Source organism: Odocoileus virginianus, chromosome 9 (genome assembly GCF_023699985.2).
Source record: "Odocoileus virginianus isolate 20LAN1187 ecotype Illinois chromosome 9, Ovbor_1.2, whole genome shotgun sequence".
Lineage (NCBI taxonomy): Eukaryota > Metazoa > Chordata > Mammalia > Artiodactyla > Cervidae > Odocoileus > Odocoileus virginianus.
In genome coordinates, this window is record NC_069682.1 from 59,490,532 (window position 1) to 59,505,902 (window position 15,371).

The window sequence follows — 15,371 nt, forward strand, 5'->3', positions numbered from 1 at the left end:
CATATGTATGTCAGATGGCCTATGCGGAAGTGTTTTAAGACAAGTTATAAAGACATCATACATAAGTCCATGGTAATGACTTTAAGGAGAATGGGAAGTCAGTCAAGAGAACAGAGATAACATTAGTGTTAACAAACATGAGAGGAAAGGAAACGGATCAACCCGATGGCTGCTCTCTAAGCTTGCACATACGTAGCTCTACTCTTTTCTTTTTTTTAATGCAGGATATTAGTCCCCCACCCCTGCCAGGTTATCAAATCCCTGTGTCCCCTGCAAAGGGAACTCAGAGTCCTAACCACTGGGTTACTCTTACCTTAAAACTGTGCTGTCCCCTAGTCACATGTGATTATTTAAGTTTAAATTAATGGAAATTAATTAAAATTAAAAATTCAGTTTCTCAGTCTCACTAGCATACTGCAGGTGTTCAATTGCCACATGAGGCTCCTGACTACTACACTGACAATATCAGATGTACGATATATCCATCATCACAAAAGGTTCTACTGACAATGCTGCACCAAAAGAAAAAAGTTTTAAGAAAACAGCACATTTCTGGGGATGGAAAATAATTCAACAAAGAAGAGACATACATAGACACATTTAAAGAATAAGCCACCTAGGTTCTGAGTTCCCTTCTAGACTTCTACCTGCCTTTGATAATTTTGATCTTCTCTTCTTCCTGAAAATTACTGCCATCTAGCCTAAAAGGAAGAAAGGGAGGGAGGGAAGAAACCACAACCCATGAAAGGAAAAAAAAACAAACGAAAACCTTTCCTACCTGCTAAATGATATTTAAAAAGAAATAAGCTGGGAAGTGAGAATGCCATGAAGAACTGAATCAGGTAGACTGTTCAAACTGGCTCTCTTTGTAGACCTCCGAAGCATATACCCAAGATATAGGCTTTTCTAACCTGGTGAATCCCATGAGAGCCTTCCAGCTTTTGCTTGCTACCACATTTTCAGTGCTTTATTGGACCTAAAGTGCTATTGTTGTTAAGAGTAGGAAATGATCCCCTCCTTGCCTCTGGCAAATCTGTGATTATGTGTACTAAATTTTAGGTATAATTTTTAACACTTGGTCTTAGAATCAGGTTTGCTTTGGGGAACAGAGCTCTGAAAATATAATGTGGAATATTTACTGAGTCTATTTATAAAAACTTGCCTTGATTAAAGATTAAGAAATCTTTTAGAACTACTTCTGTTACATTAAAGCAAGGCATACCTGAAATTTTTGAAAAAAGAAACTCAGGCAATCCTTTGATGGCTTGTTATTTATAAATACTCCAGCCAAACTTAACCTAGAGGTCCACATTACAAATTTCTCAGTGAACAAACGAGCATTCCTTTTACCCACCTATCTTTTTGCTCAGTAGCAAATGCTACCTTAAAGTGAAAAGTACATAGGTAGGAAGGGTTGGAAGGGTGGTGATCTAAACATTCTGATCAAGTTTTTAAAACCTTTCACTGTAAAAGTAAAATACAAAATACAGAAAACCAATGTAAAACTTAGTGAATGATTATCAAGCAAACATTCATGAGGTCGAGAGAGACAGAGACTTCATATCACTTCCCAAGTCTCTCTCTGTGCCCTGTCCCAACCAGAATCCCCTCTTCCTTGCAAAGTAACCATTTTTCCTAGTTTTTATAGTACTCACTTCCTTCCAATTCTTAACAGCTTTACATCTAAATGTGCATTCTTTTATACTTTAAACTTGCTCATTAAAAAAACAGCTGTATCAAATTTTTAAATTTAAGTACACTGATTTACAATACTGTGCTAGTTTTAGGTATACATCATAGTGATTCAGTATTTCTGCAGATTATATTCCATTATAGGTTATTATAAGATATTAAGTATAATTCCCTGTGCTATACAGTATATCTTTGTTGATTATCTATTTTAAATACAGTAGTTCGTATCTGTTAATCTCATGCCCTTAATTTGTCCCTCCCCACTTCCCGCTTCCCCTTTAGTAACCACAAGTTTCTCTTCTATTATCTGTGGGTCTGTTTCTGTTTTGCATACGCATCCATTTGTACTGTTTTTTTAGATTCCACAGGAGTCTTTGGCAGTTTCCTTGTTTTCTGATAACACAATGTTCCAGGATCATCCTGCACACTTCCTGCTCTCAACCTAGTCAGCCATTTCTCTAAGAAACCCTAGTTTCTTTCAGGGGCTAAAAATAGTTAAGATTACAATCTGAGAGCCAAGGATAATCACTGATACTGGGTTGGTCATTGTTTCCAGATCTTTCAGTGAATATAAACATACATACTCAAATACCTAGAGAAGTCAGACGTGTGTAACAAATGAGTGAAGTGTAATAGAGATGAAGCATATGGACTGTGGAAAACTAAGGAGGTAAACTAAATGCCAGATCTTCCAATTTTCCAAAAGGAGTCAGAAATATACATTTTTAACATGAATTTTAAAAATACTGACAGTGAATAATATAATTAAACACTAAGGGTACATAAAACACATCTGTGGGACAGATGTGGTCCATGGGCTATGTGTACCTTCAACCTGAAAAATTAAACCAGTGTGTCCCTATATCCCAGAAGTCACAGTATTGTTAACATGTAAAAATATTTAGAGAAGTAAGAGAATTCTCAGATTGCTTCAGGAACAGCCAAACTATAATAAGGAAGGTGAGAAATGTATAATTATTGCCCTCCCCATCAACTCTCGAAAGTACTAGGGAGAAAGGCATTTTTCTATACAGAAACTATTTTCTTTCTAGGACATGGTGAAAAAAGGAAAAAGTCAGTTATCAGAAAAAACAAAACTCTCAAAGAGAACTGAAATCTAACAAAAGCCTTTATATCTAAGCTCTTGGAATCTCAGGCTGAGACCCAGGAGATATATTTTACATGATTAGGTATATTAGAGGCAATAAAACCGGCAAAAAGTTTATTGCAAATGCATGATCAACCCCTTACCCTCATTTTTACCTGTTCCAAAAAGAAAGGAAGCTAACAGCACTGCCACCTCTGCCTTGGTCACCCTCCTGGAAGCAGGCGAATGAACAGAAACTGGCTGGGAAAGGAGTAAGAGGGGAAAATTCTCAACAAGGCCCTGCAGAAAGCCTGGGGAAGTGCCCTATTATCAAGAAAGACCTGGCTGGCTTTGGCTTCTTTAGTACAAGCCAGTGCCATGTGACCTGCTCCAAGCTCCAGAAATATAGAAATCGCAGGGTTAATTTTTCAGTTCAAACACAAGAGAGGTCAGATTGCATGAGTGCATGCTCAGTGACTCATTTGTGTCCAGCTCTGAGTCTCCATGAACTGTAGCCCGCCAGGTTCCTCTGTCCATGGGATTTTTCAGGCAAGAATACTGGAGTGGGGTTGTCATTTCCGCCTCTAGGGGTCAGATCAGATTAAAGCAAAAACCATAAGAACACTCAGAAGGTTATTTCACCCTGGTTTCTGTTATACCCTTTCAAAGAAAATAAGGACCTCAAACGCTCTAAGGAAGCCCAAGCAAAAGGAAGGAAGGGAATAGAAACTTCCCTGACTGCACCAGGAATCTCCCTCTGTCGGCTTCACAGCTTTAGCCTTGAGGTCCTGTGCACTTGGCCCATCCTTCACTGCAGCCTCTTGGTCCTGGGTGCTCCAGGGCTGTTTTCTTCTGCATGCGATCAGAGCATAACATTTTAAGCTTTTCTCTAATTTGGAAACTAGGCCCTAAGCCAAGGTCAGAGAAGAGTAAAGTCGGGGGAAGGGACCAGATAGGCTCAAACTACCATTCTCAGAAGTGATTCAATGGGGAGCCAGCTGCAGCATCCCTTGCCTTTGATCATGAAGCCTCTCTGCATCTCATGTAGGAAAGAGAAAAACAGCTTTGCCTCTGGCATTGATCAGACATAAGCATGTCCTCCACCTGCCTCTTGTACCCTCTAGAAATACGACCAGCAGGATGGAGACAGATTTGCAGTGTCAAAGGGGTAATTTCAAACTAATGCTTACAGTTCCTTTGACTCTAAAAAATGAATTATTTTCTCTTCTCCCTGTGCTGTGTTTAGTCGCTCAGTCATGTCTGACTCTTTGTGACCCCACAGACTGCCACGCTCCTCTGTCCATGGGGATTCTCCAGACAAGAATACTGGAGTGGGTTGCCCACCCCTCCAGGGGATCCTCCCAACCCAGGGATCAAACCCAGGTCTCCCTCATTGCAGGTGGATTCTTTACATTCTGAGCCACCAGGGAAGCCCAAGAATACTGCAGTGGGTAGCCTATCCCTTCTCCAGGGGATGTTCCCGACCCAGGAATCAACCAGGAATCAAATCTGCATTGCAGGCGGATTCCTGAGCTACCAGGGAAGCCCTCTCTTCCCCATCACCTCACATATCTCCACACTGGTGACCATGTCCTTTCTAAGAACATTTAAATACTAATAACCATAACTAATATCTATTGAACTCATGTAATACTCTGTTCTACATACTAGACATGTATTAACCCTTTTCAGTAGCTACTACTGTATTATCCCCATTTTACAGATGACGAAACAGACACACAGAAGTTAAGTAGTCACTTTCCAGGGTCACAGAGCTTATCAGAAGCCAAGCCAAGCCAACTTCAGAGTCTGTATTCTAATGTCTCTCCTTTGCATTATAAAATTCTCACACAGAAAAGTTGAAAAAATAATAAAATAATCAACAATATGGCTGTCATCTAGATTAAATATTAATACCCTGCTATATATAAACTTTTATGTGTGTATGAATGTTCTACACATGACATTTCTCCCCCAAACATTCCTGCATATAGCTTCTAAAAATAAGGACATGCTCCTATATACTATAATACTCTTCTCAATCCAAGAAGTCAACAATTTCCTATAATCATCTAATATCTAATCTATCTTCAAAAATATTCTGAATATCCTCCAAACATCCTTTATAACTGTTTTTACAAAACCAGAGTTCAATCAAGACTCACCCATTTCAGTCAATTACTGTCTCTTTCATCTAGAACAGTCCCTTCACTTTTTCTTTTTTATAACATTGACTTTTTGAAGAGATGCAGACCAGCTGTCTATATCTCTATAGTTTGATTGTCCTATATTTTGGTTGGCTGATTATTTCCTTCCATTGTTTAAATGATAGTATCATTTAACTTGTGCTTCTGATCTTATACTTTCTAAAAATCAGAAGTCATATTTAAAGGCTTAATGAAAGTTAACATTCTGGGTAAAAATATCTTGGAGCTGATGCTGTGTGCTCTGAATTGATCACATCATGAAGCACATCATGTCAAGCCGTTTCACCGTAAGTGAGGCTGAGCTGGACTACCTGGTTAAGGTGGTGACTGCCACAGCACTCCTTTGTAAAGATTCAATTTTCCCTTTGCTTTTAGCCAATAATTCAGAGGTAGGAGGGGGTACTATTTTGGCACCACGAAAATGCAAATACTCTGTTCTCCAAAAAATCCTTCATCTAATGATTTTAGCATCCAATGATGATTTTTGCTAGATTTAATCATTTCACTGATGATTACCCATTCTAGCCTTCCTTCTGCAGTTATAAGCTGGCAGTTTTCTGTAAAGAACTTTCCTTCATTAACTAGGGAAGAATTATAACTCATTTTAAAAAGAAAGGGTAACTGCTTAGTTTTTTTCTTCTAAGTATTGATTTTCAGGGTAAAAAAATTGATAAAAGAGCCATCTTTAATGATGGCACATGCATTTTTTTCTCTTCCCCCCTTTTCTGAGCATCACTATACACACAGAGACTTTTACTCAGTGTTTTACAATTACTTGCAGTAATTATTCTTTTGATACTCAGAATATAATAAATTTAGTCACATTTTAAAAATTATTAAAACAAACAACTGAATCAAAAATTGCGCAGAAGACCTAAACAGACATTTCCCCAAAGAAGATGTACAGATGGCTAATAAACACATGAAAAGATGCTCAACACTGCTCACTATTAAAGCAATGCAAATCAAAACAACAATGATGACCATGACCTCACACCAGTCAGAATGGTCATCATCAAAACATCTACAAACAATAAATGCTGGAGAGGATGTGGAGAAAAGGGAATCCTCTTGCACTGCTGGTGGGAATGTAAATTGATAGAGTCACTATGGAGAATAATATGGAGAGTTCTTTAAAGAAACTAGATATAAAACTATCATATGACCCAGCAATCCCAGTACTGGGCATATACCCTGAGAAAACCATTCTAAAAGACAGATGTACCCCAATGTTCATTGCAGTACTATTTACAATAGCCAGGACATGAAAGCAACCTAGATGTCCATCATCAAATGAATGGATAAAGAAGTTGTGGTACAGATATACAATGAAATATTACCCAGCCATAAAAGTGAATAGATTTGAGTCAGTTCTAGTGAGGTGGATGAATCAAGAGCCCGTATATGGTAACATATATATTACCAAAGGTAAAATAGCCAATGGGAATTTGCTGTATGATGCAGGGAGCTCAAACCCTTGCTCTGTGACAACCAAGAGGGAGTAGGATGGGGTGGGAGATGGGAGGGAGGTTCAAGAGGGAGGAGACATGTGTACACCAAGGGTTGATTCATGTCAATATATGGCAGAAACAACCAACACAACATTGCAAAGCAATTATCCTCCAATTAAAAATAAATAATAATTAATATTATTTTTCTTTATTTGGCCGTGTGGGTCTTGGTTGCAGTGTGTGGAATCTAGTTCCCTGACAAGGGACTCAACCCGAGTCCCCTGCATTGGGAGTGTAAAGTCTTAACCACTGGACCACCAAAGGAAGTTCCCCATTAGTCTTCAATACTATTTTGCTCTCCATCCATTAAGATGTACCAGTCGAGACTGTGCTCTCACATAAATGACATAATCTCTCCTAGATGGATATATGTGTCTATAGAGGGCTTTAAAAACTCTAGAAAAATATAAACTCAAGAGCAGATATATCACTTTCCTGTGGTTATCAAATCCAATTCAATTAGGGGGATGAAAGGGATTTTTAAGACCATGAGGTTAGCTACCCACATGCTTAGAGCTTTGCTACAGCTCCCCACTATGGGGCCATTCAGTATGTAGCCTAAACACACTGATCCACAGGAACTCAACTCACTTGAGGCATCCCAGGCTGTCCTGGACCTGCCTTATCCTGGGCTGCTTATAGTTCACACCCATTAGTTCTAGGGTCTCTCCTTGGAGCCTACAGATCTCTGTGAAACTCACACCTAAAGATAATTTTCTTCTGTTCCCTCCCTCATATTTAAACAAGTGGGTTTATTTCCCAGATGTCACTGGATTGATTTTCCAAATGTACTACTGTGCCTCACAAGGTCCTGCTCCCTTTCAAGGCCACTTCATATACTTAGATAAAAACACATATAGTATGTATAATTTCTACATAAATGGGTTCTGTAGTTTATCTCACTCTTTCCAGTCCTGTTCACCACATTTACACAGCTGCCACACAGCCAATTCAACCTCCTAGAATTCTGCATCTAGTCCCTCATCTCTCCATTTCCCGTGACACTGATCTAGACCCCTAGTCAAGCCCTCTGACTCAACCTAATACGATGGCCAAACCCTTCCCAACTTCAGCTCCTTCTCACTCTAATCCAACCCAGGCTACTACCAGAGCTGTCTTCCTACAGGACTTCCTGCTCGGCAACCTTTATTAATGGCTTTTTATCTCCCAGAGTGCCTAGCTTACTGACTCCGGATGCTCAGTCCGTATTGGTGGAGGGAGGGGCTGAACAAAGTGACTGCCTGAGTAGCTAGATTTCATGACTTAGCCGCACTGTTCATTGCTGTCAGGACAGAATTTCCTTGAGTTTTAAATAAGAGCTATTTTACATAACATAGTATTTAGTATTTGGCCTAACAAGCCACTTAAAATTTTTTGGTCAGTTCATGTGTCTGAGCAAATATATTCTTATAGTATTAATTTGATAAATAGTTGTACAGAAATTCTGGTTGCATGCATTCTTCGTGGTGCTCAGACTTTCTAAAGAATAAACTGTAAATATGAAGCAAGAAAGGAAATGCCAACAACATACTGTTATGTAGGAAGATGTCTGCTTTCTACAAGAATCTAGAAAGCAAGTCCAAGTAAAATAACTTCACAGTATGATGATGTAGCTATTAAACTGGCAATCACAAACCGAATTTGAAAAGCCAGTGCTGGTGGCCTGGGAGGAAGTGGTTCACTTTAGACGCTGATGGTGGCCCCACAGACTGGTTCCAGATTTCTGGTGAGCACTGTTGTCTGCATAAAAAAACTATAAAATTTCTCACACTTTTGGTGCCAAAGATTTACCTGGAAGAACACACCTTAAGGAAATTAAATGTCTATACTACTTACATTAGTGACAACTAGGGCAGCTCTCAAATCCCCCAAATAGGAGAAAGACTAAGCTAACCATGTGCCACTGTACACATCAGCCAAAAGATACATGATGAAGTCACTTAAAATGACAAGCACACATGGCTTATTTCAATAAATGGAGGTACATACTCAGTTTCAGCAACAGTTGCACAGAAATTTTATAATTAAGAACAAGGGTTCTGAAAGCAGACATTTCTTGGTTTGAATCATGGCATTGCCCTCCATACCCTTTCATGAAATGTTTCCTTCTAAGAATGGATTTGGAACCATGCAGGACCTATATAAGCAGCTACTTGCTCTTGAGGAGATGTGTATATTCTTATTTGAGTAGAAAAGACAGATGCTTAGAGAGCAGGCTCTGCCCAAGCTGACATCTTCGCAGTCACTTGCTGGCCATGTGACCTCGGGCAAGTGATTAAACTGCCATACATTCTAGCTGCAATGCATGTGTCTAATATCGTTACTAGTAGATGAATATACAGCTTATATGACCTACCTGTTAAAGTTCTTCTGTGGTTGAAATGAGATGATGCCTGGAGAGTGTTCAGCATAGTGATCAACATGTAGTAAGTTCTCAGTAAATATTAGCAGTTTGCATTCTTCAACTAAACTACTGATCTCCCACTACGGTCCAGGCATTGCATCAGGTACACCCACAACATTAAATTCATGCAAGAACCTTACAAAGGCAGTGTTGTTATACAAAATACAGTTAAAGAAATGGGCTCAGAGAAGGATCTGTGAATATTAGGCAAAAAAAAAAAGAAGAATGCAAGAATCCCAATTACAAACATAAAAATGAAATGCACTAATACATTTGCAATGATATGTATAATTAGAACATAATGATCATTGGGGGTTCCCTGGTGGCTCAGATAAAGAATCTGCCTGCAATGCAGGAGACCTGGGTTCGATCCCTGAGTCAGGAAGATCCCCTGGAGAAGGGAATGGCTACCCAGGGGTTCACTTGGTTTAAAGTTAGTCAAGTTTCTTTGTGTTTTCAAGGAGAAGCAAGCAAGTATGAACTGGGGACCCAGTCCCACAGCTTTTATTGTGCCATGCCATTCTTTCCCCTAAGCAAGGACCATGCTGTGTATTAAATGTCACCTGAGTGTTGGCTTCTGACCAGCAAGTGCTTACCTGAAGGAGATAGAGGAGTCCTGGGACAAACAAGGTGAGTGGGTACAGAGATTGGTACGTTGCTAAGGCAAGAAAGATAGCACTGAGGAAGGCACTACCTGTAAAAAGAAATAAATACATGGTCTAATCCAGGCACATCAATTAAGATTCAATTCAGCCAGTACCCCCAACAAGAAACTTCCCATAACTGCTGTCAAATAATCTGTCAAATGTCTCCTGGTGCCTAGGATGTAGGCAAACTCACAAGAGTGAGAACTTCTCAGCTTAATTTCTAAGGAAAGGAAACCAAGAAAGTCAAAACCACTCACCTTTAGCAACACCACTGGTGTATTTCTTGTAAAATTTTCAGACCCGGAAAGATTTTACAAAACTTCAGCCCAAAGATGAATAAAAAGATCTAGTCTGTTAACACCCATGTCCTATTTAACTAAACAGTTTACTAAGCTTACAATTATTGCTTATGAGATTCAAAGCTGTGAAACCTATACTCTTTTGGGGGGTCGCATTGGGCAGCATGCAGGACCTTTGTTCCCCAACCAGGGATCAAATCTGGACCCTCTCAGTGGAAGCACAGATCCCTAGCCACTGAATCACCAGGGAAGTCCCTGAAACCTATACTTTTGATTGTTGCAACACTCCATCACTATTTTTATAATATCCTTTCCTTTTGTACTCTCTTTTGGTCATATGCTTTTTATTTTTTCAAATTAAAATATATTTATCTTTATTAATAATGTCCCTATTCTCTACATAAAATGGGCCGCTATGGAATTACTAAATATGATGTTATAAAGAATTTTCAATGACATGGAGAGATACTTATAACATTCTATTAATTGAGGATCATAAAAGAGATACATGCTATAACCTCTTAAAAAAAAAAAACATAAATATATTTTTTAAAAACCTAAATGGTTAGGCCACAAATTTCACAGTGTTTTCCTCTGGGTGATTGGATTATGGGGATTTTTCATTTTTGCTTCTCTGTATTTTCTAAACTTCCTATAAGGATCCTTTGTCTTTGTCTTCAGAAAAAAGCTGATATCTTGTCTCCCAAGGCAACAGAAATGAAAGCAAAAATAAACAAATGGACCTAATCAAATTTATAAGCTTTTGTACAGCAAAGGAAATAATAAAACAAAAAGACAACCTACGGACTGGGAGAAAATATTTCTAAATGATACAACTGACAAGGGATTAATTTCTAAATTATATAAACAGCTCACACAATTTAATAACAAAACAAAAAAACCCATGTCAAAAAATGAGCAGAAGACTTAAACAGATATTTCTCCAAAGAAGACATACAAATGACCAACAAACACATGAAAAGAAGTTCAACATCACTAATTATTAGAGAAATGCAAATCAAAACTACAATGAGGTACCACCTCACACTGGTCAGTAGGACCATCATTAAAAAGTCTACAAATAATAACTGCTGGAGAGGGTGAGGAAAAAAGGGAACCCTCCTACACTGTTGGTGGAAATCTAAGTTGGTACAGCCACTATGGAAAACAGTATGGAGGTTCCTTAAAAAACTAAAAAATAGAGTTGCCATATAATCCAAAAATCCCACTTCTGGGTGTATATCTGGAGAAAACTCTAGTTCAAAAAGATACATGCACTCCAATATTAATAGCGGCACTATTTACAAGACATGGAAACAATCTAAATGTCCACCAGCAGATAAAAAATAAAGAAGATGTGGTATATACACTCAATGGAATACTACTCAGCCATAAAGAAGAATGAAATAATGCTATCTGCAGCAACATGAATGGACCAAGAGATTATCATACTAACTGAAGTTAGAAAGACAAACACCATATGATATCATTTATATGTGGAATCTAAAATATGACACAAATGAACTTATTTATGAAACAGAAAGACTCACAGACATAGAAAATAAATTTACTGTTACCAAAGAGGGAAAGGGGATGACAGAGGGTTAAGTTAGGAGTTTGAGATTAGCAGATGCAAACTATAACATTGTAAATCAATTATACTTCAGTTTAAAAAAACTAGATGGATGTAAGAAAAAACTGATATATATTTTTAAAAACCAAGTAGCTATGCCCTTTCAGATGGTTTAAGATAAAGGAGTACCCTAAAATCAAAGCTAGAGATAGATACCCAGTTTACCACAGAGATTCCAGAGTGGCCCAGAAATGGTAGAGATCAATTGATGGTCCAAGGCTGGTATCTATAATGATAATATTTCATCAAATAACAGTGTTCATGGTCACTCTTATTAGTGTGGGGTCAACTTTACTGAAAAAAAACCAGACAACCTCTCAAAGGTGTTTCATAAAAGAAGGAACTATTCACTCCACTCAGTCCAGAAAATTTTACCCTCTCCCAACTCAGCTCCAGAAATAAACAGAAGGAGCTGTTCCATAGGACTTTTCTGCCCACTAATGTGGTCTATGCACAGTGGTTTGACTTGCATTTTTGTTTTTTTTTTTTAATTATGGTACAAAAGTGATAAGCATTCAGCAGAAACCATACTTCTAATTTTGAATTTTCTTTTCCCCAGACTAGTGATGGTGGGCAGCAGCAGCCGCAGCTCCCAGTCAACCACTCAATCTCGAGGTTAAACAACCTATTCCGCTTTTCACTTTCAGCACAGATTCAATAAATTGCATGAATATTCAACACTTTATTATAAAATAGGCTTTGTGTTGGATGATTTTGTCCATCCAACTGTAGGCTCATGTAGGTGTTCTGAGCACATTTAAGGTAGGCTAGGTTAAACTAAGCTATAATGTTCAATAGGTGAGGTGCACCCAATGTAGCTTTGACTTAGGTTCACCCTGTGATGGGTTTACTGGGACATAACTTCATTATAAATCAAGGAAGATCTATACTTGGAACATCTAAGAGCCACTTGAAAGAGGGAGGGTTATGAAAGCGACTACTTCACCAGAGAGTGATGGAGAAAATAACTTTGGGCACTCCACACTTCAAGCCAACAAAACTCACCAGCTGAAAACAATTCCTGGTTGAAAGAAAGTGGAAAGAAGGCAGAGAAAGGAGAAAGTTGGAAGTAAAAGACCAAGGAGAGAACTCTATAGAATGGGATGTTGTTGACTAATGCCAGCATGACGGCCTGTATCCACGGTACCTGTACATATGACTGAGCAGGGACAGATTGTGCCCCGCCAAGCTATGTTACACAGCTAGAACCAGAACCAGGTCAATTCTAAGATAGGGAGATGGTGGTGGTGGGCAAGGTGCTATTCTGGATACCAACAGCTAGGGGGGACTCAATTCCTTGACCAGTGCAAAAAGGTGAATGATATTTTGTGGGAAACCAGCAAAGAGAGGGGGAAAGCTGTAATGAACTTTTTTGGGGGAAAAAAAAAAAAACATTTAGCTGTGTCAGGTCTTAGTTGCAGCATGCAGGATCTTTTATTGCGGCAAACAGGCTTCTCTCTAGCTGCAGAGCATTATCGGCTCAGCAGTTGTGGTGCATGGGCTTAGCTGCCCCTCGGCATGTGGGATCTTAGTTCCCTGACCAGGGATAGAACCTGTGTCCCCTGCACTGGAAGGTGTATTTTTAACCACTGGAGCACCAAGGAAGTCCCAAGAACTTTTAAATTTAACACTGTTTTCTACAGAGATTAATGGCTGTGGGAGTGAGAAGAGGCCCATGTGTCTGTTAACAGAGGAGGGGTAATGTTTCAACTCCATTCATTCTTACAAATGTGAAAACAAACACATGGCTTTCACCCCTCTCTCCCGCAAGAGACTCCAGGGAGTGAAAGAAACAAAGCCACCTTCTGCCCTAAGCACCCGAGATCAGTAATTATTTGTCTGGAGCAGCTAACTATTTATAAGGCCCAAGAGAGAAGAGAGAAGAAACTGCTCCCAGCTAAAGAATGGATTTGTGAATTTTAGAATACTTGCTTCCAAGATCAGGAAGAAGCAGTCTTTCTCCTTGAATGAAATAATTAGGAAGGAAAAATCTGTTCCTTCTGCTAGTCCCTCTACCAGTATGTGGCATCAGCAGCTCTCTGGACATTGCAGCTCTTCTTCAACCCTCCTGCTCTCACAATCCTTCCACCAGTCACCACGCTGACCCACCTCTGGAATATCCATCACTGCAATTCGCACTCTCAACTTCTCTCACCAGTTTTTAGCAAGTTCTTCTTCTCAGTGGTCTCCCCACCTCCCTCCCATCCAATCCATCCTCCACAGAAGTACCAGAAGGAAACTTCTAAAAGACAGTTTAGATTGTGACAAGCCCCTCTTAAAAGAATTCTCAGGGTTCTATTTCATCTATCAGATTATGTCCAAATTCTAACAGCAAACAAGACCCTTCACTGAGAACTTCCCTGGCGGTCCAGTGGCTAAGACTCCACACTCCCAAAGCAGGGGGCCTGGGTTCGATCCCTGGTCAGAGAACTAGATCCCACATGCCCCAACTAAGAGTTCCCATGCTGCAAGTAAAGATCCCACATGTAGCTACAAAGATTAAAGATCCTGTGCACCGCAACTAAGTCCTGGCGCAGCCAAATAATTAATTAATTAATTTTTAAAAAGACCCTTCACTAGCTGGGTCTTATTTCCCGAGCTTCATCTCTTACCATCTCCTACACATCCTCTGTTCTTCTGCTATACTGGATCATTCTCCAATGTCTAAAAACATCATTCCCTTTCATTCTTCTGTGTCTGTTCTCAGGCTATTTCTTAGCTGTCCATCCCTGTCCTCTTTCTAGTAGAGACCCATCCTTCAGTGACCAGCTGAAATGTTACTTCCTCTATGAGGCCTAGGCAGAGATGCTAATGATAGTTAAGTATAGCTACCATTTACCCATCACTTACTAAGGGCTAGGCACCTATCCTCTGTATGTCAAAGCTCTTGAGGTGAAGAAATCAAGGTACAGAAACGAAGATAATGTATCAAGTTAAGTAACGGGATCACTCGGCTGATTCCAGTGCCCATTTTCTTACTCATTCAATACTCTCATTCAGTACTGACACTCTTCTGATAATTTGCTAATATTTCTCTCATGTGTCTGTGAGTTAATCAAAGGCAATAAACCTCTCTTAACTTAGAATCTCTAGCATCTTAGCACAATACCTCGCCTACGTGGTGAATGAATGAATATCATTCAGTGATACATGCGAAATCCTTTTTATTTTTGTAATTATCTTGTTTTTATTTGGCTGCACTGTGCAGCATGTGGGATTTTAGCTCCTGGACCAGGGATCAAACCCACGCTCTCCGAAGTGAAAGTGCAAAGTCCTAACCACTGGACCACCAGGGAGTTCCCCTGAAAACTCTTTTAACAATCTTAGGAGAAAATCAATTTTCTTTTTTTTTTTAATTGAGATATAATTGACATATAACATTACATAAGTTTTAGATGTACAACATAATGATTTGATATTTCTACATACTGTGAAATGATCACCTTAAGTCTAATTGAGACCAATGTTCTTGAGAAAAGAAAACTTACGAAATATAAAATACAGAGTAATGAAACATGTAGTGTTAGTCATTCAGTCATGTCTGACTCTTTGAGATCCCATGGACTGTAGCCCTCCAGGCTCTTCTGTCCACGGAATTCTCCAGGCAAGAATACTGGAGTGGGTTGCCATTCCCTTCTCCAGGGGATCTTCCCAACCCAGGGATCAAACCCAGGTCTCCTGCATTGCAGGCAGATTCTTTACCATCTAAGCCATAAGCCGCTTACCATAGATTCTGACTTTTAAATAAAACAGACCCTGCAGAAGAGCAGTTGAGGACCTGTGGCAGGCGGCCAACACAGAGGATGTGGAGCAAACTATTAGAAGACTGAGGCCTCTGGTCTTGGGGCAGAAATGTGTCCTGCAATAGTCAGGAGCCTGGTATGTGGGAGG

General features: G+C 39.4%; 1 protein-coding gene across 2 annotated transcripts in view; it reads right to left on the reverse strand.

Annotated features, from left to right (window-relative positions):
* PIGU (phosphatidylinositol glycan anchor biosynthesis class U) overlaps window positions 1–15,371 on the reverse strand; it is a 92,283-nt gene that overhangs the window by 41,028 nt on the left and 35,884 nt on the right. For both annotated transcript variants that reach the window (XM_070472554.1, XM_020889147.2), the window contains exon 7: window positions 9,498–9,595. In XM_070472554.1, the coding sequence (XP_070328655.1) occupies window positions 9,498–9,595 (98 nt within the window). The remainder of the gene's footprint in view (window positions 1–9,497; window positions 9,596–15,371) is intronic.